This window comes from Leptonychotes weddellii, chromosome 9, assembly GCF_054177405.1.
Source record: "Leptonychotes weddellii isolate Sample4059 chromosome 9, ASM5417740v2, whole genome shotgun sequence".
NCBI lineage: Eukaryota > Metazoa > Chordata > Mammalia > Carnivora > Phocidae > Leptonychotes > Leptonychotes weddellii.
The window spans coordinates 85,336,399-85,354,551 of record NC_138377.1 but is presented as its reverse complement, the minus strand read 5'-3'; the positions used below and the strand labels follow the sequence as shown (position 1 = coordinate 85,354,551).

Sequence of the window (18,153 nt, the reverse complement as noted above, 5' to 3'; positions counted from 1 at the left end):
TCCATACTGTTTTCCAGAGAAGAACTATGGATTTTTTTATGCATACATTTCTGTTGGCTTTTTCTAGCCCCTAAGTCTCCAGAGTTACATTTGGAGCCTCTGAACTGTACCACCATTTCTGTGAAGTGGCAGCAAGATGCTGAGGACACAGCAACCATTCAGGGCTACAAGCTGTACTACAAAGAAGAAGGGCAGCAGGAAAATGGACCCATTTTCTTAGATACCGGTGACCTTCTCTACACTCTCAGTGGTTTAGGTGAGTGAGTCCATACTGCACTTTCCTTTTTTCCTTCCTCTCTGACCAGTTGGGAAAAGAGTTTTTGGATATAGGGCAGAAGAACTGACTTACTAGTAGAAAGAGAATTGCCTTTATGACATCACTGTGTATATCCTCCTGCTTAACTCTGTGCTGGTCTTTGACTCACCATTGTGAGCGAACTGACAAGGCGTCAGATAACCATGGTATCTTTCTATCTTTCCCCCACCTCTGGGCATCTGCTTTTCTTTCTACAGTTAACTTCTGGTAGAGTGAGATCTGATCAATTATTGTGAGTGTATGATGTACGTGAAATAGCAATATCACAAAATGAGCAGAAAATAGACAATGATTAATTTAGAAATTGCCGGAGAGTGCTTTGTAGGTGCATTATTTTCACATATAAAATATATTTAAATTATGTACAAAATAATGCTCTTACATATGACCATGTCACTATACATATTTATTTTTGTAGCTGTAACACAGAAAAAGCACTCAGCCTTGTGTTTGGGTTTATCACAGTTCCGAAAGACACCGTTTTATTCTCTGTTCGTCTTATCTTTGCTGAGTGAAGAATTTCATAATGTGACCATGTTTAATGGAAAGTAAGGAGACTTATGTCTACAATAAGTACATGGATATAAACAGATACTCAAGTTGTAAAATGCATGCTCAGTTATTTCTTAGTTATTTGTTAAAGCAGCAACTTTAACTATGATTCCCAACTAGATTCCTACTGAATTGTTAGAGCACCTTCTGCGCATACTGGAATTTTACAGTGCTCTCTGGCTCTTCCCATCACAGACTACCCTTTGGAGTGCAGAAGGGAAAGGGGCATAGTGACCCCACTGGGATAGCTCCATTTGCTTTTCTGGCTTCACGGCACAACCTGTGAAAACAGCAGTAGTCCTGAGACCCTGCACGGTGACAAGCTATGGTGGGAGTCTGTTTTTAGAGGCAGGCACGTAGGAGGATCCCATCCTCTGGTTCTTTGCTGTAGTTTTCCAGATGGCATTTTGCTTCTAATCTTATTGTCTTGGATTTTAATTTAATCTACATTTGCTTAAATAAATTTCACTATTGATCCCTGTCACACAGTTTTATAAATGATGAGAAGTTACATATGTTCCAGGGTGACCTTCCTTAAAACCATTGATGCAGAGGTGTGGTGGTAGCAAAACCTGTCACCAAAGTCAGGAGCATTTATTTCTAGCCGCAGCTTCTCAGTGTGCTCTCCCTTTCTATGTTCATATCATTTATTCAAAAGAGTTGTACTAAGTTATCAAGTAAGAAACGGGATTTGGGACAATAGCTGATGAAAAACCACACATCAAACTCAGTATTTCCAGTTCCTTCACTGTTCAGGAAATATAAATAAGTAGAAAATACAAAAAATAAGTTCATAGAGCACTTTTCTTGCACACGTAGGTAGCTTATTTTAAAAAAATGAATAATTTATTGGGAAGAACAGAATAATGCTCTGCTTGTGAAAAGTTTAGAGAAACATCTTATTAAAATTTTGTCAATTAAAAACAACGCTTTAGAGGTGCCAGGGTGGCTCAGTCGGTTGGGCATCTTCCTTCGGCTCCGGTCATGATCCCAGGGTTCTGGGATCGAGTCCCGCATCAGGCTCCCTGAGCCTGCTTCTCTCTCTCCCTCTGCTGCTTCCCCTGCTTGTGCTCTCTCTCTCTCTCTGTCAAATAAATAAGTGAAATCTTAAAACAAAAACAAAACAATGCTTTAAAATTTAAACATTTTCTATGGGTGCATATAAATATAAAGAAGACCCATTGATCTTTGTTGAAATTTTTTTATAATCTCTAATAGCTTTTAGTACTATGAATTTTTATTTCCTTCTGTGTTTTAAAAGTAAATCACATATATTACGGCCTGTGTTTTTATGTTGTAAAATCCTTTGTGTATACTACTTGGGGTAATTCAGCTTAAAATCACTGTATAATGCATAAACTGGGAAATTATTTTGTTATAGTCAGTATGCCTTTCTGTTAAAATAACTCCATGTTTCCTGACTGTGGAGTTAGACCTGGGTAGTTGGGCTAATTGCAGGGCAGGCTAACAGGGGACTGTGTCTCAGCTGTAGGACTTTCTTGTTGGACAGTGGGTTCCACACCCCTGGAGGTTCCAAGCCAGGGCTGGAACGGGCTGACCAGCAGAGATGCAGTTGATCCAAGCATTGTACAACTGTTGACTAGCTCACCTTTAAGATGCCTTTTACTCTTGAGAGCCCTAGGGTCTATAGTCTTTCTTAGACACCACTGGGGCCTAGCTGAGCTTATAGCAAGTTGAACGGGTATAACCCACTAAGCAGGCAAGTGTTAAGAGCTCTCACTCCTTTCCTTCTTACTTTCGGCTATTGGGAGGGCAGTATGTTCTGTTAACTGGACAACTGACCATCTGTGACCATTTTTAGCAAGAGCATCTGGCGTTAGCTGCCTGTTTAACAGAGAGTGATGTGTGCAGAGGGCAGTAGGTTAAGGGAACCCTATCTGTGTCTTGCATGGTGAATACTTTCTTTCACAGAGCTTTTGTACATTAAAGATGCTCTAACTAGAACTAGATTTACTAAGTGGGCTTGGAAATGAAATTTAAATGCTTCTGTTTGCTGAATCAGTGTCAATTTGAGTAGCAAACTGATGTCTCAAAATTTCATTTTCATACTAATCCCTTCTCTGATGCCCTAATACACATCCTTTTGTTACTTCTGGTAATTAAGTTTTCAACTAAAAAGTATGTTATTGGGACACATTCTCCTTGGTAACACATACAGTTCTTTGTTTCTGAAAGAAAGAAATGAATTTGTGTATTTCAATTCATTTAATAAGAATTTACAAATTATTTTTCTAAATAAGGCATTGTAGTACTAAAAAGATTTAACAGATGTGACCTCTGCTCAAAACAAGAAAAACCAAGAGATTAACTTGATTTACTTTCCTGATTTTCTCCCAAAGTTCTGAATAACTAAATTTAATTGTAATGAAAGTTGTTTTACAACATTTTATGCTAAATCCTCAATGCTCAGTTCAAAGATGTAGACTGTTTTGTTTTTTAAAGTGGCTGAAAAGATTCTTGTGTCTTTATTAGTAATATAAATATTGGTAGAGCAATGGAAGTATTTTGATGTTGCTGGTTTGTTCTAGTTTAATGATTTGTAAATACACAGTTTGCTTTTAATTAGAAATGGTTTGGGGGTTGGTGAAAAAAAACATTTGGCTTGTGATTTAATGTTTATGTGATTTGTTCTAAATTGTGGTTTGAGGTTTTCTTCAAGATTTGCATCTTTGTTGTGATTATTTTCACTCAGTTGTTTTTTTTTTTCCTCCCTTGGCACTTCTCATGTTTACCTGTTTTAAGCAGAATTTTAAAACATTTGTTAAATTTATCACACAATAAACTGAAGCAAAATTAATAGCACACTTGTGTTCTTTGATAATAGACTGATTGAAATAATTCATTCCTCTTTTTTTGTCTGTTTATTTCAGAAATTGGCTTCAAATTCTGAAGTTAGGGTTTCTAAATGCAAAGAAGACTGTTTTCATAAGCTGTCAGAAACTTCTTAATTGTTCAGTATTTATATAATAAGGGGGAAAGGGGGGGATTATTTAGATGGTGCTGTTGTTAGTTTAGCATTTGGGACACGATAATCTTTAGCTTCTATTTTGCCAAAGAATGTGTGCTATTATATTCCACAGCAAGCTTGATTAGTGAGTATGAGATTAACAACAGTTACAAAGATCCAAAATATTTAAAATCATTAGTAATGTTCCTGGATTCCTTGCACACCTTTAAAACTCACAGATCTTTTTTTGATAAATCCAAAATTGGAATTCCCAGTTACCGTGGGGGAAATAGGAGGCAGAAGAAACAGTCCCTGGGTAACAAGTAATTTTAGAGTCCCTTAGCCAGTTTGTATGGAAGCATGATAAAATTAAGTCAGATTTCTGGGTGTTATCCTTTACCATAACAGAGTAGGATTTGGTTGTGTGATTATATATCTGAGGAAAGAAAATCAAGAGCTACCCCTGGTGAGTCAAACATATATCTGGAGGGAGTTGTAATCTTTCCTTTAGTCAAGACAGGACATAAAAGAGACTACTTTTATCAGAGAGGGTTCATTGTGAACCTCACTATAATAGTGATTTTGTTTTGAAGAGAACTAGAATCACTCAGTTTACAAAATATGGAAGTCACGTTTTAAGGCAAGCCAAAGTCTTTTCAGAGACTGTGTTCCCTCATTCCTCTAGCACAAGGAAGCCTTAGATAACACTCAGAAAAATCTCTGGAAACACGCTATAGGTGAAAATTCTTGTATTGCGGCTGTTTTGCAACTTTCTCACTGCACCCCTTGAGAGAGAGTAAAAATCTACACCATATTTTATAAACAGATCTTCCTGATTGTGTATAGTCTCGAGTATATCTTAGCATACTGACTTTTAGCCTAAAAATTCATTTCAAATAATTTGGTGCCTTGCTGTCAACTACCAACTCAAATGTAATTACAGATGCCAGGATTCTTCTGTTTTCTAAAGTAACATATAATCAACAACATAGGCATGATTAAGCACTTTGTCCAGATTAGGGTTGACTTCACAGAGTAGTGTTGGTTTCTTTGAGATCACTTTGCATTTATTTGTTAACAGATCATTTTTAGCGATTGGTGTAGAAATTCCATTGACGTTATTGCTGTCATTTACCACAGGCAAGATCGTTGGGGACATGCCTCTTATTTTTTTTGCCTCTCTTCAGTTCTTCCTGTGCTTTATCACTGTTAAATTCCACTTTTAGTAGAAATAGCTCTCCTCTGAACAGTGTCTGATTGCATCCTTTCAAAGAATTACAAAATAAATTCATTTAACTTACATGAATAATTTTGGAAACCACCTACTCTCTAGGCCAGAAAACTGACCAACAATGTGGGAGTACAAATTATAACAAAGGGAACATTGTAAAAGTATTGTATTTCACTTACTTCACTATTAATTATCTTTTAAGTTACCCTTTCTTGTGTTTTAATTTATTATCTAGCCAAGATATGTTGAAATGTCAACGCAGATTTTAGGAAATACTCAACTGTTTTTTCTTAATTTACTAGGAGAGCAAAAACTTTTAAATATTTCATTCTCTGCAGTCTCTGAACATGCCACATATAAATATTCAGCTCAAACTTTAGAACCTTAATACTTGAAATATTTAAAAACCAATACCTCAAAAGAAAGGGAGCATCCATTTCTTTAAAAATCCTGTTACTGAAAAAATACTGTTACATTAAGACAGTAACAAAGGAAAGATTTTCATTTGCCAATTTGCAACTACCTCCATTTAAAGAAAAAATTTTACCGATTTGTGAAACTGTAAGAACTATACAAAAGTTACAGGGCTGTCATCTGGTAAACTTTCCTTTAAATTCCTTCTCTTGAAGTATTTTTGATACTCCCTGGATGAAATTGAAGATATATCTCTTTCCATTTGGAAAAATCTTCCCCAGCTTTTAAGTCTCAACTCTCTGGGACTCCTCTTATGACCTCAAATGGTGTCAGTCATTCCCATGGTACATCATTTATAATGCTCTATTATAGGAGCCACTTGGCGCTGACAGCTAAAAGAAAAATATCTGTGAAGTAAATTTCATGTCTGTTGCCTGGCGTTAGCTCTGTAACTTATTAACAGATTAAATCCTGGTTCTTTACCTAATCTTTTAAATAGGGATAATAATAATAATAGCTATTTTAGAACATTAGGAAGTTTAAATGAAATAATGTAATAAAGTTAGCACAGTTCCTAGAAAACTGCATTGTAAGTCCTCAACAAATGTTAGCTGTTATAATTGTTTTTAAAATTGTTCTCCTCCTAGGATGGAGCCTGGAAATCTGTATTTAAAAAAAATGTTTTTCATGTGATTTACCATGATCACTAGATTTGGAAACCAGTGCTTCTTGAACTTTAATATCTAAATGGCCTAAAATCTTTGCATTCCTACCTACTTTGAGAAACAGCATCTAGACCAGAGGTAGGCGGACTTTTTTTTTTTTTAAGATTTTATTTATTTATTTGACAGAGAGAGACACAGCGAGAGAGGGAACACAAGCAGGGTGAGTGGGAGAGGAAGAAGCAGGCTTCTCGAGGAGCTGGGAGCCCAATGCGGGGCTCGATCCCAGGACCCTGTGGTCCTGACCTGAGCTGAAGGTAGACGCTTAACGACTGAGCCACCCAGGCGCTCCCAAACTTTTTCTGTAATGAGACGGATAGTAAATATTTTAGGCTTTGTGGGTATTATGGACGGAATGTTTATGTCCTCATCAAACTCATATGTTGAAGCCCTAACCCCTAATGTGACTGGATATATGGAAATACGGCCTTGGAGTAGGTGATAACTGTTGAGTGAGGGCATAAGGGTGGGGCCCTAATATGATAGGCAGGTGCCCTTCTAAGAAGAGGAGGAGACAGTAGGCTTTCTCTCTACCATGTGAGCAAGGACTCAGTGAGAAGGTGGCTGTCCACAAGTGCGGAAGAGAGCTCTTGTCAGAAACTGAACACTGGGGAGCCTACTGGGAAGGGGCCCGAGGTCGGGTCATCTTTACTGGGCCGGGAAGGAAGGGTTTGGCCCTGGCAACCGTGCTGCGATGTGGTTCGAGATCCTGCCCGGGATCAGCGTCATGGTCGTGTGCTTGGTCTCTGTGGCATAGCCACAGCGCACATCCACAGGCTCAGTAACGGGGACGAGGAAAAAAGGGTTGTCTATTATCCGTTTCAGTGGAGTGTGATGCAAAGAGATAAGTGGGTCTCTGGAGTTAATCATTACTATGTGTCAAAGGGTTTGGAGAATATCGATTTAGGAAGCATTTTCCTGATTGATGAAAAATAAGTCATACTCATGTACCCCTTCTAGAAGGTTATGCAGTGTATTAATGTAGTGCGTAATAAAAACAACAAAAAAGTAAAATCAAAAAAAAAAAAGAAAAGAAAAGAAACTGAACACTGCCAGAATTTGATCTTGGACTTCCCAATCTCCAGAACTGTAAGAAATTAATTTCTGTGGCTTAAGCCATCGGTCTGTGGTATTTTGTTATGGCAGCCCGAGCAGACTTATACAGCGGGCCGTAAGACCCACCACAGGTGTTCCATTCTGTCCCGAGAGCACAGAGGCAGCCAGAGGAGATACAGAAATGCACCGATACAGCTATGTCCCAATTAAACTGCATTTATGGACGCTGAAATTTGAGTTTCATATATTTTTGATTTGTCACAAAATATTATTATTTATTTTCTGACCACTTAAAAAATATAAAGACCATTTTTAGCTGGCAGACTGACCCAAAGGCAGTGGACCATCTTACTGTATTTTAGCAATTCCAGGTGTAGACTCTAGTTACAGTCTTTGTTTTAAAGTCTATTTTGGGGGCGCCTGGGTGGCTCCTTCGGTTAAGCATCTAACTTTGATTCAGGTCACGATCCCAGGGTCCTGGGGTCAGGTCCCCCTCCTTGTGCTCTCTCTCTTCTCTCTTTCTCTCTGTCAATAAATAAATAAAGTCTTAAAAAAATAAAGTCTTTTTTATCTGATACAAATATCGCTACTCCAACTTTCTTTTGATTTCCATTTGCATGATAGATGTTTATCCATTCCCTCACTTTCAATCTGCAGGTGTCTTTAGGCAGTGTCTTTTGTGTCTTGCCAAGTGTAGACGCTAGTGTTGTTGCTCATGAAAGTGTGGTTCCAGGATCAGCAGCAAAATCTGGAAGTTTACTGAAATGCTGAATTTCGGCCTTCCCTTGTCCCTTCTCCTGATCTTCTGAATCAGAATCTCTGTGTTAATAGGATTATTAGGTGATTAGTATGCACATTGAAGCTTGGGAAACACTGGACTAGAGGACCTAGTATATTTTTTCTAAATAACTAATATTCTTTGTAAGTTAATAGATTTTAGCATTCGTTTGTTACTCATGTCGGAGATCTTTCAGACTTTGTTTTTGTGCCTTCTGCGTTCCTATATTGCTGACTCTCTTAATTGTCAGGCCAATTATAGGTTTGAAATATTGTTGCCACTAAGCCTCTCTTAAGTCTCCTTTTACTGCACTTTTTATGGCATATTTTGTTTCTAGTCCTATCTCCCCATACTTTTCAGCTTTCACATGGGGATAAACATGGCCTTTCATGGGTATCATCCCTTAACCAATGCATTTTTTCCTAGACATCCAGGAAGTGGATGAATCACAAGCTCTCAGGTATAATCTTCCAGTTTGGGCCCTTCTTCCCTGTATTTGTCTGTCACTGAGTGCTCATTCACAAAGTCATTTTTTCATTCTCAGATACTTAACAAAGCTTATGGTATGGTAGTCCCTATGTTAGGTACTGCCACATCTAATGTAAACGTGGTCATAACATTTGAGTCTAGGAGGAAGACCAACAAATAAGCAACGGAAAAACCAGGTGACAAACTCTTGGACAGCATTTGGCAGGTGCTTCTGACCTGTTCCAGGGCTGAATAGGGATGGTTTCCAGGAAAAAGTGACATTTAAGTTGAGATCTAAAGGATGAGTAGGATTAGTCAGGCAAAGGGGCAGGGGCAGGTACGGGTTATATGGGACCTAATAAAATAATATATAATAACATAAAAATAATGTAAAAATACGCTGTCAGTATAGGGCCTTGTACCTACACTGTAGAGTATAGGCCCCATGCAAGTGTGAAGGGTTCTGAAAGTTGGAAAGTTCTCACAACTTCATGGTAAATCTGCTCTGCAAAGAGGGAAGGGCAGAACCCAGGAGATACTCAGGGACTGGTGAAAATCATGTGGGACATCCAGGAGGTGAGGGGGACCATGCTCCAGAGAAGACGAAATGTTACTGTTTGATGACAGAGTATCACCAGCACCTGGGAAACTGCATGAGGGAATTTGGGCTTTATCCTAAGGGCAGCATGAAACCACTGAATGATTTTAAGCAAGCAAGTGACCTGATTAGGTTTGTTTAGAAATATCTTTCTGTTGGCAGTGTGTAAAATATAATGTGGAGAAATAAGACGTGAAGCAGCTCAGAACTACCTCTTCCCCGAAAGTTTTTTTTTCACTTCCTTTCTGATTCAGAGATGCTATAAGTGTACATTCCGTGTTTGCTACAATCCTGTTGCACATGGCAATTTCCATGCACACAAATCATAAAGATTTCTTCAGAAAACAGCAAAATCTGCTGCTTTTAATCAGTTTATACTCAACTTTTGGGAACTACAATCACAGTATAATTTATCTGTATCTATATATACACATATATATCTCCACCAAATCAGTAAATTTGGAAATTTCTTTGTGCAGACCCTCTTCAAAAATCAAAGTGTTAGGTAATATTGATCCCATATCTAAAAAAACAAACCCTACTCTTTTATAAAGGGAAAGATATTTGGATCTTTGGTTTATACTTGTCTTAAAGTCAGCCTTGTAACTGTGTTAAAGTGTTTTAATTTCTCCCTCCCTTTGCTTGAGTCAGCTCTCAAGAGGCATGTAGTCACAAATCTAATGGTGTATTCTGTCCCCCTGAGAATGCCTAATTACCCTTGATTTGGGATATTTCATTTTAGGCAACTGTGATGTTGCCAAGTTAATTAAATTTCATGTTTTTAAATGAAGAAGGAAGTAAAGGAATGTAGCCATGGATTCCATAAACCCATAATATAAACTGTTCTTTGAAGCCACAAAAGAACAATATTTTTGAGCCCACTCAGCTGCTACCATTGAGCTTTAGGATAGGCTCTTAGAGCTACAATACTGTTTACAAAGCCCTCGTTAACACTGTGTGAATACAGTGAGTACAGTATTTTATGGAACTCAGTAGGTCTCAGATAAAGAGATTTCTATGCTTTCTTGGTTGTTCTTTTGGGCCGCTCCTAGAAGGCTTATGACACAGAAGCTCGGTGGCCTTGCAAATCAGAAGACGAACTCAATTTAGAAGTTGCTGATAATGGGCTGCAGTTACCATTAAATTAATGTAAATTAATTACCAGTAAATCAGTCACAAAACTGAAGCCATCCCCACAACATACAGTTTTGACTTGTGTGATTTCTTCTCCTAACACCTCCTGAAGACCTTGCCTAGAAGATAGTGCTAAATAAAAATGTAAAATTTCTAATTTTAGGGTTGATACAATATATATTTTTCTCAGAACTTTATGTAAGCTACTTGGTTTAATAACACGAGATTGCTATCTATACCAATTTCATTGCCATTTCTTGTTTCATAAAATTTTCATATTAAAGTGTACCCTGCCTAATTATGGATGTTAAGTTTATTTCCCATTATTGTTAAAATTTAAAAATTGGTGTATATTGATTGAAAGCACATACTCTGTACCAGGTCCTGTATTGGGGACAAGGAGTGTGAACATAAGATGGCATGCCTGCTTCCAAAGTATCTAAGCACAGCATGAAGGGGACCTATTAGTGTCCATAGGAAAATATGCTAGTGGACAAAATTGAGATATAGTCAGTGTTCTAGAAGCATAAAGGATAAATGGATAATTTTTACTGCATGATGGAGAATGTTTTGCATAGTAGAGAATGGAGGAAAGTCATTCCAATAATAGGAAGTTACAGGGTACAAAAAAGAAGACTGAAGAGGTGGCCTCATTGGTGTACTATGGCTAAAACATGGGTCGCATGAGTAAGAGTTGTAGAGACTGAAGCCGTAGAGTTAAATAGGAACCATGTTTTAAGAGCCCTGTGTACCCTAATAATATTGTCCTACAATACAGTAATGAGGAGCCATCAAAAGTTTTTAACTGAAAGTAAAACATGGCTTGTTTCAGAAAGACAATGTCGAGGATAGGTTTAGAAAATGCAGTGAGTATGGGCCAGGGAGGGAGTTACTGAAGACAGGAAATCAATACGATGGTTGTTGAAGTAATTTAAGATGATGAGGGTATGACTAAGACAATAGTTTATTGGAGAGAAGGCAGATGTGAAGTTGTTTTGGGCTTAGAACAATCATGGGGCGCCTGCGTAGCTTAGTCGGTTAAGCATCTGACTCTTAATCTCTGCTCAATCAGGACTTGACTGATTACATATGGCCTGATGGGAGGCCTTCAGATAGAGGTATAGGGGTCACACACCTAAGGGATCTTTAAAAAGATGCTCAGGCGCCTGGGTGGCTCAGTCGTTAAGCGTCTGCCTTTGGCTCAGGTCACGATCCCAGGGTCCTGGGATCGAGCCCCACATCGGGCTCCCTGCTCAGCAGGAAGCCTGCTTCTCCCTCTCCCACTCCCCCTGCTTGTGTTCCTGCTCTCGCTCTCTCTCTCTCTTCAAATAGATAAATAAAATCTTTAAAAAAAAAAAAGAAAAGATGCTCAACATCATTAGCCATTAGGGAAATGCAAATTTAAAATTTTAAACTACAATAAGCTACCACTACATACCTATTAGAATGACTGAAAATTTTTATTTTTATTTCTTTTTATCTTTTATTTTTTTGAAGATTTTATTTATTTATTAGAGAGATCACAAGCAGAGGAGAGGGGTAGAGAGAGAAGCAGATGCCCCACTGAGCAGGGAGCCGATGCAGGGCTCGATCCCGGGACCCTGGGATCATGACCTGAGCCGAAGGCAGATGCTTAACCACCTGAGCCACCCAGGTGCCCAACTGAAAAGTTTTAAATGCCAAAACGTCCAATAACAAGTGCTGACATGGATGCAGAACACCTGGAACTGTAGGAATGCAAAATGGTCCAGCCACTCTGGAAAAAAACTTAATGCTTTTTTATTTTAAAGTTCAACATGCCTGTACCATATGACCCAGCAATCCCATCCTAGAGATTTACTCTAGAAAAATGAAGACTTAGGTTCACGCAGGAACCTGTAACACAAATGTATAGCTCTATTACACCCCAAATATTGGAAACAGTAAATGTCCTCCATTGGATGAACAGATGAACAAACTGCAATATATCTATACAGTTGAAATACTCTCAGCAATGAAGAACAATGAACTATATTGCTGCTTTTGCAACAGTTTGTGGGCAAATCTCAATGGCATTATACTGAGTGAAAGAGGCCAGTCTCAAAAGGTTACATATTGTATCATTCCCCTTATATGACATTCTTGGAAAGTCAGAACTAGATTAGTGATTGCTGTGGATTAGGGGTGGGGGCGGGATTTAACTACAAAGGGGAAACACAAAGGGGTTTCTTTTTTTTTTCTTTGAAGATTTTATTTATTTATTTGACATAGAGAAAGATAGCAAGAGCAGGAACATAAGCAGGGGGAGCGGGAGAGGGAGAAGCAGGCTTGCCGCCGAACAGGGAGCCTGATGCGGGGCTCGATCCCAGGACCCTGGGATCATGACCTGAGCCGAAGGCAGACGCTTAACGACTGAGCCACCCAGGCACCCCCACAAAGGGGTTTCTTGATGTAATAGAATTCTTCTGTATCCTGATTGTGGTGGTGGTGAACAAATCTATACATGTGTTAAATAAAACTGTACACCAAGAAAGGTCAGCTTAAGTGTATAGAAATTTAGAAATTAAAACAAGACTGGGTTTTGAGATCAAATGGCCAGGATTTATTTATTTTTGTTTGTTTATTTTATTTTTTTTTGTGTTATTAACATATGTATTATTTTTTTCAGGGGTACAGATCTGTGATTCATCAGTCTTACACAATACACAGCACTCACCACAACACATACCCTCCCCAGTGTCCATCACCCAGCCTCCCGATCCTCCCTCCTGTCCAGCAACCCTCAGTTTGTTTCCTGAGATTGAGTCTCTTATGGTTTGTCTCCCTCTATGGTTTCATCTTGTTTCATTTTTTCCTCCCTTCCCCTATGATTCTCTGCCTTGTTTCTTAAATTCCACATATCAGTGAGATCGTATGATAATTGTCTTTCTCTGACTGACTTATTTCGCTTAGCATAATACCTTCTAGTTCCATCCATGTCATTGCAAATGGCAAGATTTCAATTTTTTATGGCTGCATAATATTCCATTGTTTGTGTGTGGGGGTGTGTGTGTGTGTGTGTGGGTGTGTGTATATAATATATACACATCTTTATCCATTCATCGGTTGATGGACATCCGGGCTCTTTCCATAGTTTGGCTATTGTGGACATTGCTGCTGTAAACACTGGGGTACATGTGCCCCTTCGGATCACTACAGGGGTGCATGTACCCCTTCAGATCGCTACATTTGTATCTTTGGGATAAATACCCAGTAGTGCAATTGCTGGGTCATGGGGTAGCTCTATTTTCAACTTTTTGAGGAACCTCCATACTTAACTCCACACATACAGAGTGGCTGCACCAGCTTGCATTCCCCAAATGGCCAGGATTTGAATCCTAGCTCCCCACCCACTAGTGTCAAGTCACTCTACCTTCATGATCCTCAGCTTGCTGTATGTCTAGGATGTTGAGGATGTTGATGATGATGATGATGATTTAAGTAGGCTCCACACCCAGCATGGAGCCCAAGGCAGGGCCTGAACTCACGACCCTGAGATCAAGACCTGAGCTGAGATCAAGAGTCAGACGCTTAACCCACTGAGCCACCCAGGCACCCCTAGGATGTTGAGGATTAAATGTGCTACATTTAATGTGCTAGTGCATGTGGAACCCTCAGGACGCTGTATGATACAAAGTAAGTGCTCAGTAACTAGTTACTCTTTATAAATATGATTACAGAGAGGAAGAAGTTGGAATGATTCCCAAGAGCTCTGGGTGGATGGTGCTTTAATTGGAGTAGAGCTTTTAGGAAGTGGGAGATACTGAGTTGAGTTTTGCTCATATTAGGTTGAAAAGGTTGGTGTTCTAGTGGAGATGTCTGTAATAGCTTAGTAGTTTAGCTTTCAGAAGATCTGAAATGGTGAATCTGTGTGCATCTGGGAGTTAAGGCTGCTTACTGATGCAGACGTGCTCCAAGAGACCTGGCATCTCTCCGGCTTAGGTACCTGGAAAGAAGCTGATGAAAAACTTGAGCAGAAGAAACCTCTGTCAGCATAACTGTAAAACAAAGGACATTAGGTCATTTTGAGGAAAGTGAGACACATCCAACAAATCCAATTGAAATTCCTCTTACTCTGTGAAACCTTGAACATTCTCATTTCCTGTGTTAATCACTGTCCATCCAGTCTTTTTTTTAAATTATCTTCCTAGACCTCAGGAAACTGAAATTCTTTCTATAGTTTCTGTCCATATAGATAAGGTCATACATAATCTCAATTTGGTGCAATTCTAAACATTTATCAGTTCCTTTTCTGACCACACAAACATAGAAGAGGTTTAAATAAGAAGGAAGCAAAGAGGATCAGGGAAATCATTGCTACTGTATTATGGGAGAAGTATAGTTGGCACATTCCAAACCGAATCTTGTAACAAATTATGGAAGATATTTTATACTGTAATAGCAATGCTATCATAATTTGCATTTTTGCCTCTTAAAGTCAGAGCATTGTGAGCAGCATTAAAATGACAGTGCCTCCAATGCCTTATACTCTTTTGCTGTACATTGTACTTTATCAGAATTGTATTAATGGCATCCTATGGGATGTTATACCTCACAATTTTATTTCTCGTTTTAAGGAAGATCATTTGGAGAGACGGAAGGAAGGGAGAAATAAATGCCTGTACTTTCTTAAATATTTTTTTTACCATCTTTTAAAAAAAAATAAGCTTCAACTTTCCATATAAAATCCCAAAAAATAATTGAGAAAAGAATTTTGATGGTTTTTCCTGGGCTTTTATATTCTTAGTCTTGAATAGTCATCACCTTTCAAAATGCTCTAAAACATGGAAAGCTCTGTGAAAAACATTTGTCTTGTTATTAAATGCAGTGTAATTTGTGAACAAAAACGATGCACAGCTACTACCTTTTTTTTTTTTTTTACGATAAAGTCAAGTTGTTCTTTTTCCCCCCAAGAATGAAATGGATGCATTTGCCTAAATGGTCATCACTTTTGTAGGCTTGAAGTTGTTTTACTGCTTTAGCAGCTGTGTGGCAAGTTTTCTAGCAGACAATGGAGGTGGGGAGGGGGAGCTCAGTTGCATCTGGTTTCTCTTTGTAGAATGTCTGAAAAGTTGATACTTAGTGGTTTCTTGAGAAAGCAGTTTATCTCTGGAAGAGGAACTTTTTTAGTACCTAAATTAGTTTGCTCTGATTCATATGCATTCGTTTTGTTCTCCTGCTTAAAAAAAAAAAAAAGGAGAAAGAAAAGAGTAAAGAAGATCATCTACCCTAAAACTACATAGCACAGATAACCCTTTGACCTGTGGCACTGGGGTAAAGATTTAGAGTACTTGTGGAGCCTCATTCCACATGCCTGACTGAAAAGAGCCCTAAATAAAGTAAGGCCCCTGTGGAGATGGAGAAAATAAGCAGGATAAGGAAGTTCCATTATTTCAAGTGGCTGTGTGTTGTTTTATTTTTACTAGTCCATAAAGTGAAATACCATTTGCGATGTGTTTCCAGTTTTGAGTCTGATGTCACTTAAGTTTGAAGTCTGATGTTGGAGTAGTTTGAGTCAGGGATGCCCTGGGCAAAGCATCTTTCTCTGTCTCCTTTGCTACCAGCAAATATCCCTTCCGGCTGCGTCCCTCAAATTAAATTTCCATTTGAAATATTTTTCCTTTAAGGAAAGCAAAACAACAGAAGACTTAAAAAAAAAAAAAAAGGTACTATCAAAATATGGGTGAGGATGAGAATCACCAGTTGTGTAGCTCTTCATATGTTAAGTCAAGTTTTTCTTCAGATATAAAATATAAAAAGTACATGAGATCAAAATTAGCCACTATTTGTCTCCAGAAAAAAAGTGTTTAGCTTGGTTCCAAATGACACTTCAAATTAAGACATTTGAAGAAACTTTAATCATTTATATCTGATGATGTTGACATCTGTTTCATGGCTTTTAACTAAGAGCTTTATACTAAACCTTTAACTTGATGTGTCTTTCTTCTAAAAAATCCCATTGTCCTCTCTGTAGCACTTTGTATTTATATTTTGAAGCTTATTTATTAAACTGATTTTACTGTTTTATTTCCTTTTTCTTTTCTAGATGTGCTAGTAAAACCTGATTAAAATGGTGACAAATAAAAGCAATAGTTCCTTGGTCTTAAGAAGATACTCCTAGCCATCCATCAGCTCTTGATTGTTTTATAGGCGGGAGCTTTCAAATGGTACTTTTTGAATGATGGAAAAACTTCAGTAAGCTTTTCATTCTCCTATTTTTAAGAATCTGTAAACATGGCAAAATGACATGAATTACAAACAGTTTTCCTTATAGGAGGAAAAACTCTTGTAGAAAATTAAATCAATACTGTTCATTAATCATACTGCTTGTCAGCCCTCAGACCACTCTGGAAGTTTCTGGTGAATGTAAAGAGTCTTTAGATGTGTGAGGTCCTTAAAGATCTAAGTAAGTTAAAGGAGAGGAGGTTTTTTAAATACCACCATTAGCACATGAAAGAAACTTCAGGGTGGATAGAAAAAAAACTGTTGTAAAGCAGTAATTATACTTGCGGGTTTTGTTTTGTTTTTGTTTTAAGCCTGTTCTTACACACACACACACACACAAAAAAAACTTAGTTCATGCAAATAAAATTTTTAGCATTGTACTAATTACTCCATGGGGTAGAAGGGGAGCTGCAAGATAGGCCATTCCTGGAGGAAAATATTTTGTACCTTAGCCTTTAAAAATATTTGTGCATGTTTATTTCATAATGTGCATAGTATATCAGGACAGTTATACGTGTATATGTTATAAATAAAAGTATATATGTTATGAATATGCATGCTAGAAAAATATTTTACTAATGGAAGGTAAAATAAAAAGATTTGGGAGACCACTATTTTAAAATATCGAATCAGATATTTCTAAGTAACTACTCAGTTATGAAGTTGTACAATCTAGAAGAGAAAATAGACATTCATAAAATCACAGAAATTATAATTACAAACTTTAGTAAGTGCTCTGATGGAAAAGCAGAGGGAGTTATAAGGCTGTGTTACAGGGGACAGGAGATGGCTTGAGGGTGGAGGTCAGGTAGATTTCCCTGAGAAACTGATATTGAATTGATACCTGAATGATAACAGGTTAACCGGGTGAAGGACCCTGAAGGGATAATGAAAGAATTAAAGCAGGCATGGTATAAACAATAGTCATAGACTAATCATCAGAACAGGCTAAATACTAGGGTATCTTAGCATCTAAACAATCTGATTTATCAGTTGATTTGTATAAACTAGTGTGATAATGTAATCCTCACAGGCTTTATTGAGATTCTACATATTTTTCTACTCTGTTTTATTTATTTTTTAATTTTTTAATTAACGTATAATGTATTATTTGTTCCAGGAGTACAGGTCTGTGATTCATCAGTCTTACACAATTCACAGCACTCACCATAGTACATACCCTCCCCAATGTCCATCACCCAGCTACCCCATCCCTCCCACCCCCCTCCACTCTAGCAACCTTCAGTATGTTTCCTGAGATTGAGTTTCTTATGGTTTGTCTCCCTCTCTGGTTTCATCTTGTTTCATTTTTCCTTCTCTTCCCCTATGATCCTGTCTTGTTTCTCAAAATCCTCATATCAGTGAGATCATATGATACTTCTCTTTCTCTGATTGACTTATTTCGCTTAGCATAATACCCTCTAGTTCCATCCATGTCATTGCAAATGGCAAGATTTCATTTTTTGATGGCTTCATAATATTCCATTGTGTATATGTACCACATCTTCTTTATCCATTCATCTGTTGATGGACATCTAGGCTCTTTCCATAGTTTGGCTATTGTGGACATTGCTGCTATAAACATTGGGGTGCAGGTGGCCCTTTGGATCACTACATTTGTATCTTTGGGGTAAATACCCAGTAGTGCAATTGCTGGGTCGTAGGGTAGCTCT

At 38.0% G+C, this 18,153-nt stretch overlaps 1 protein-coding gene and 1 pseudogene across 1 annotated transcript in view; both read left to right on the top strand.

Moving 5' to 3' along the window:
* The window catches only part of PRTG (protogenin), a 124,557-nt gene that overhangs the window by 72,944 nt on the left and 33,460 nt on the right, over positions 1-18,153 (top strand). Inside the window, exon 11 of the mRNA XM_081831867.1 lies at positions 68-256. Within this exon, the coding sequence (XP_081687993.1) occupies positions 68-256 (189 nt within the window). The remainder of the gene's footprint in view (positions 1-67; positions 257-18,153) is intronic.
* Positions 4,073-9,887, top strand: LOC145723516 (NADH dehydrogenase [ubiquinone] 1 alpha subcomplex subunit 1 pseudogene; annotated as a pseudogene).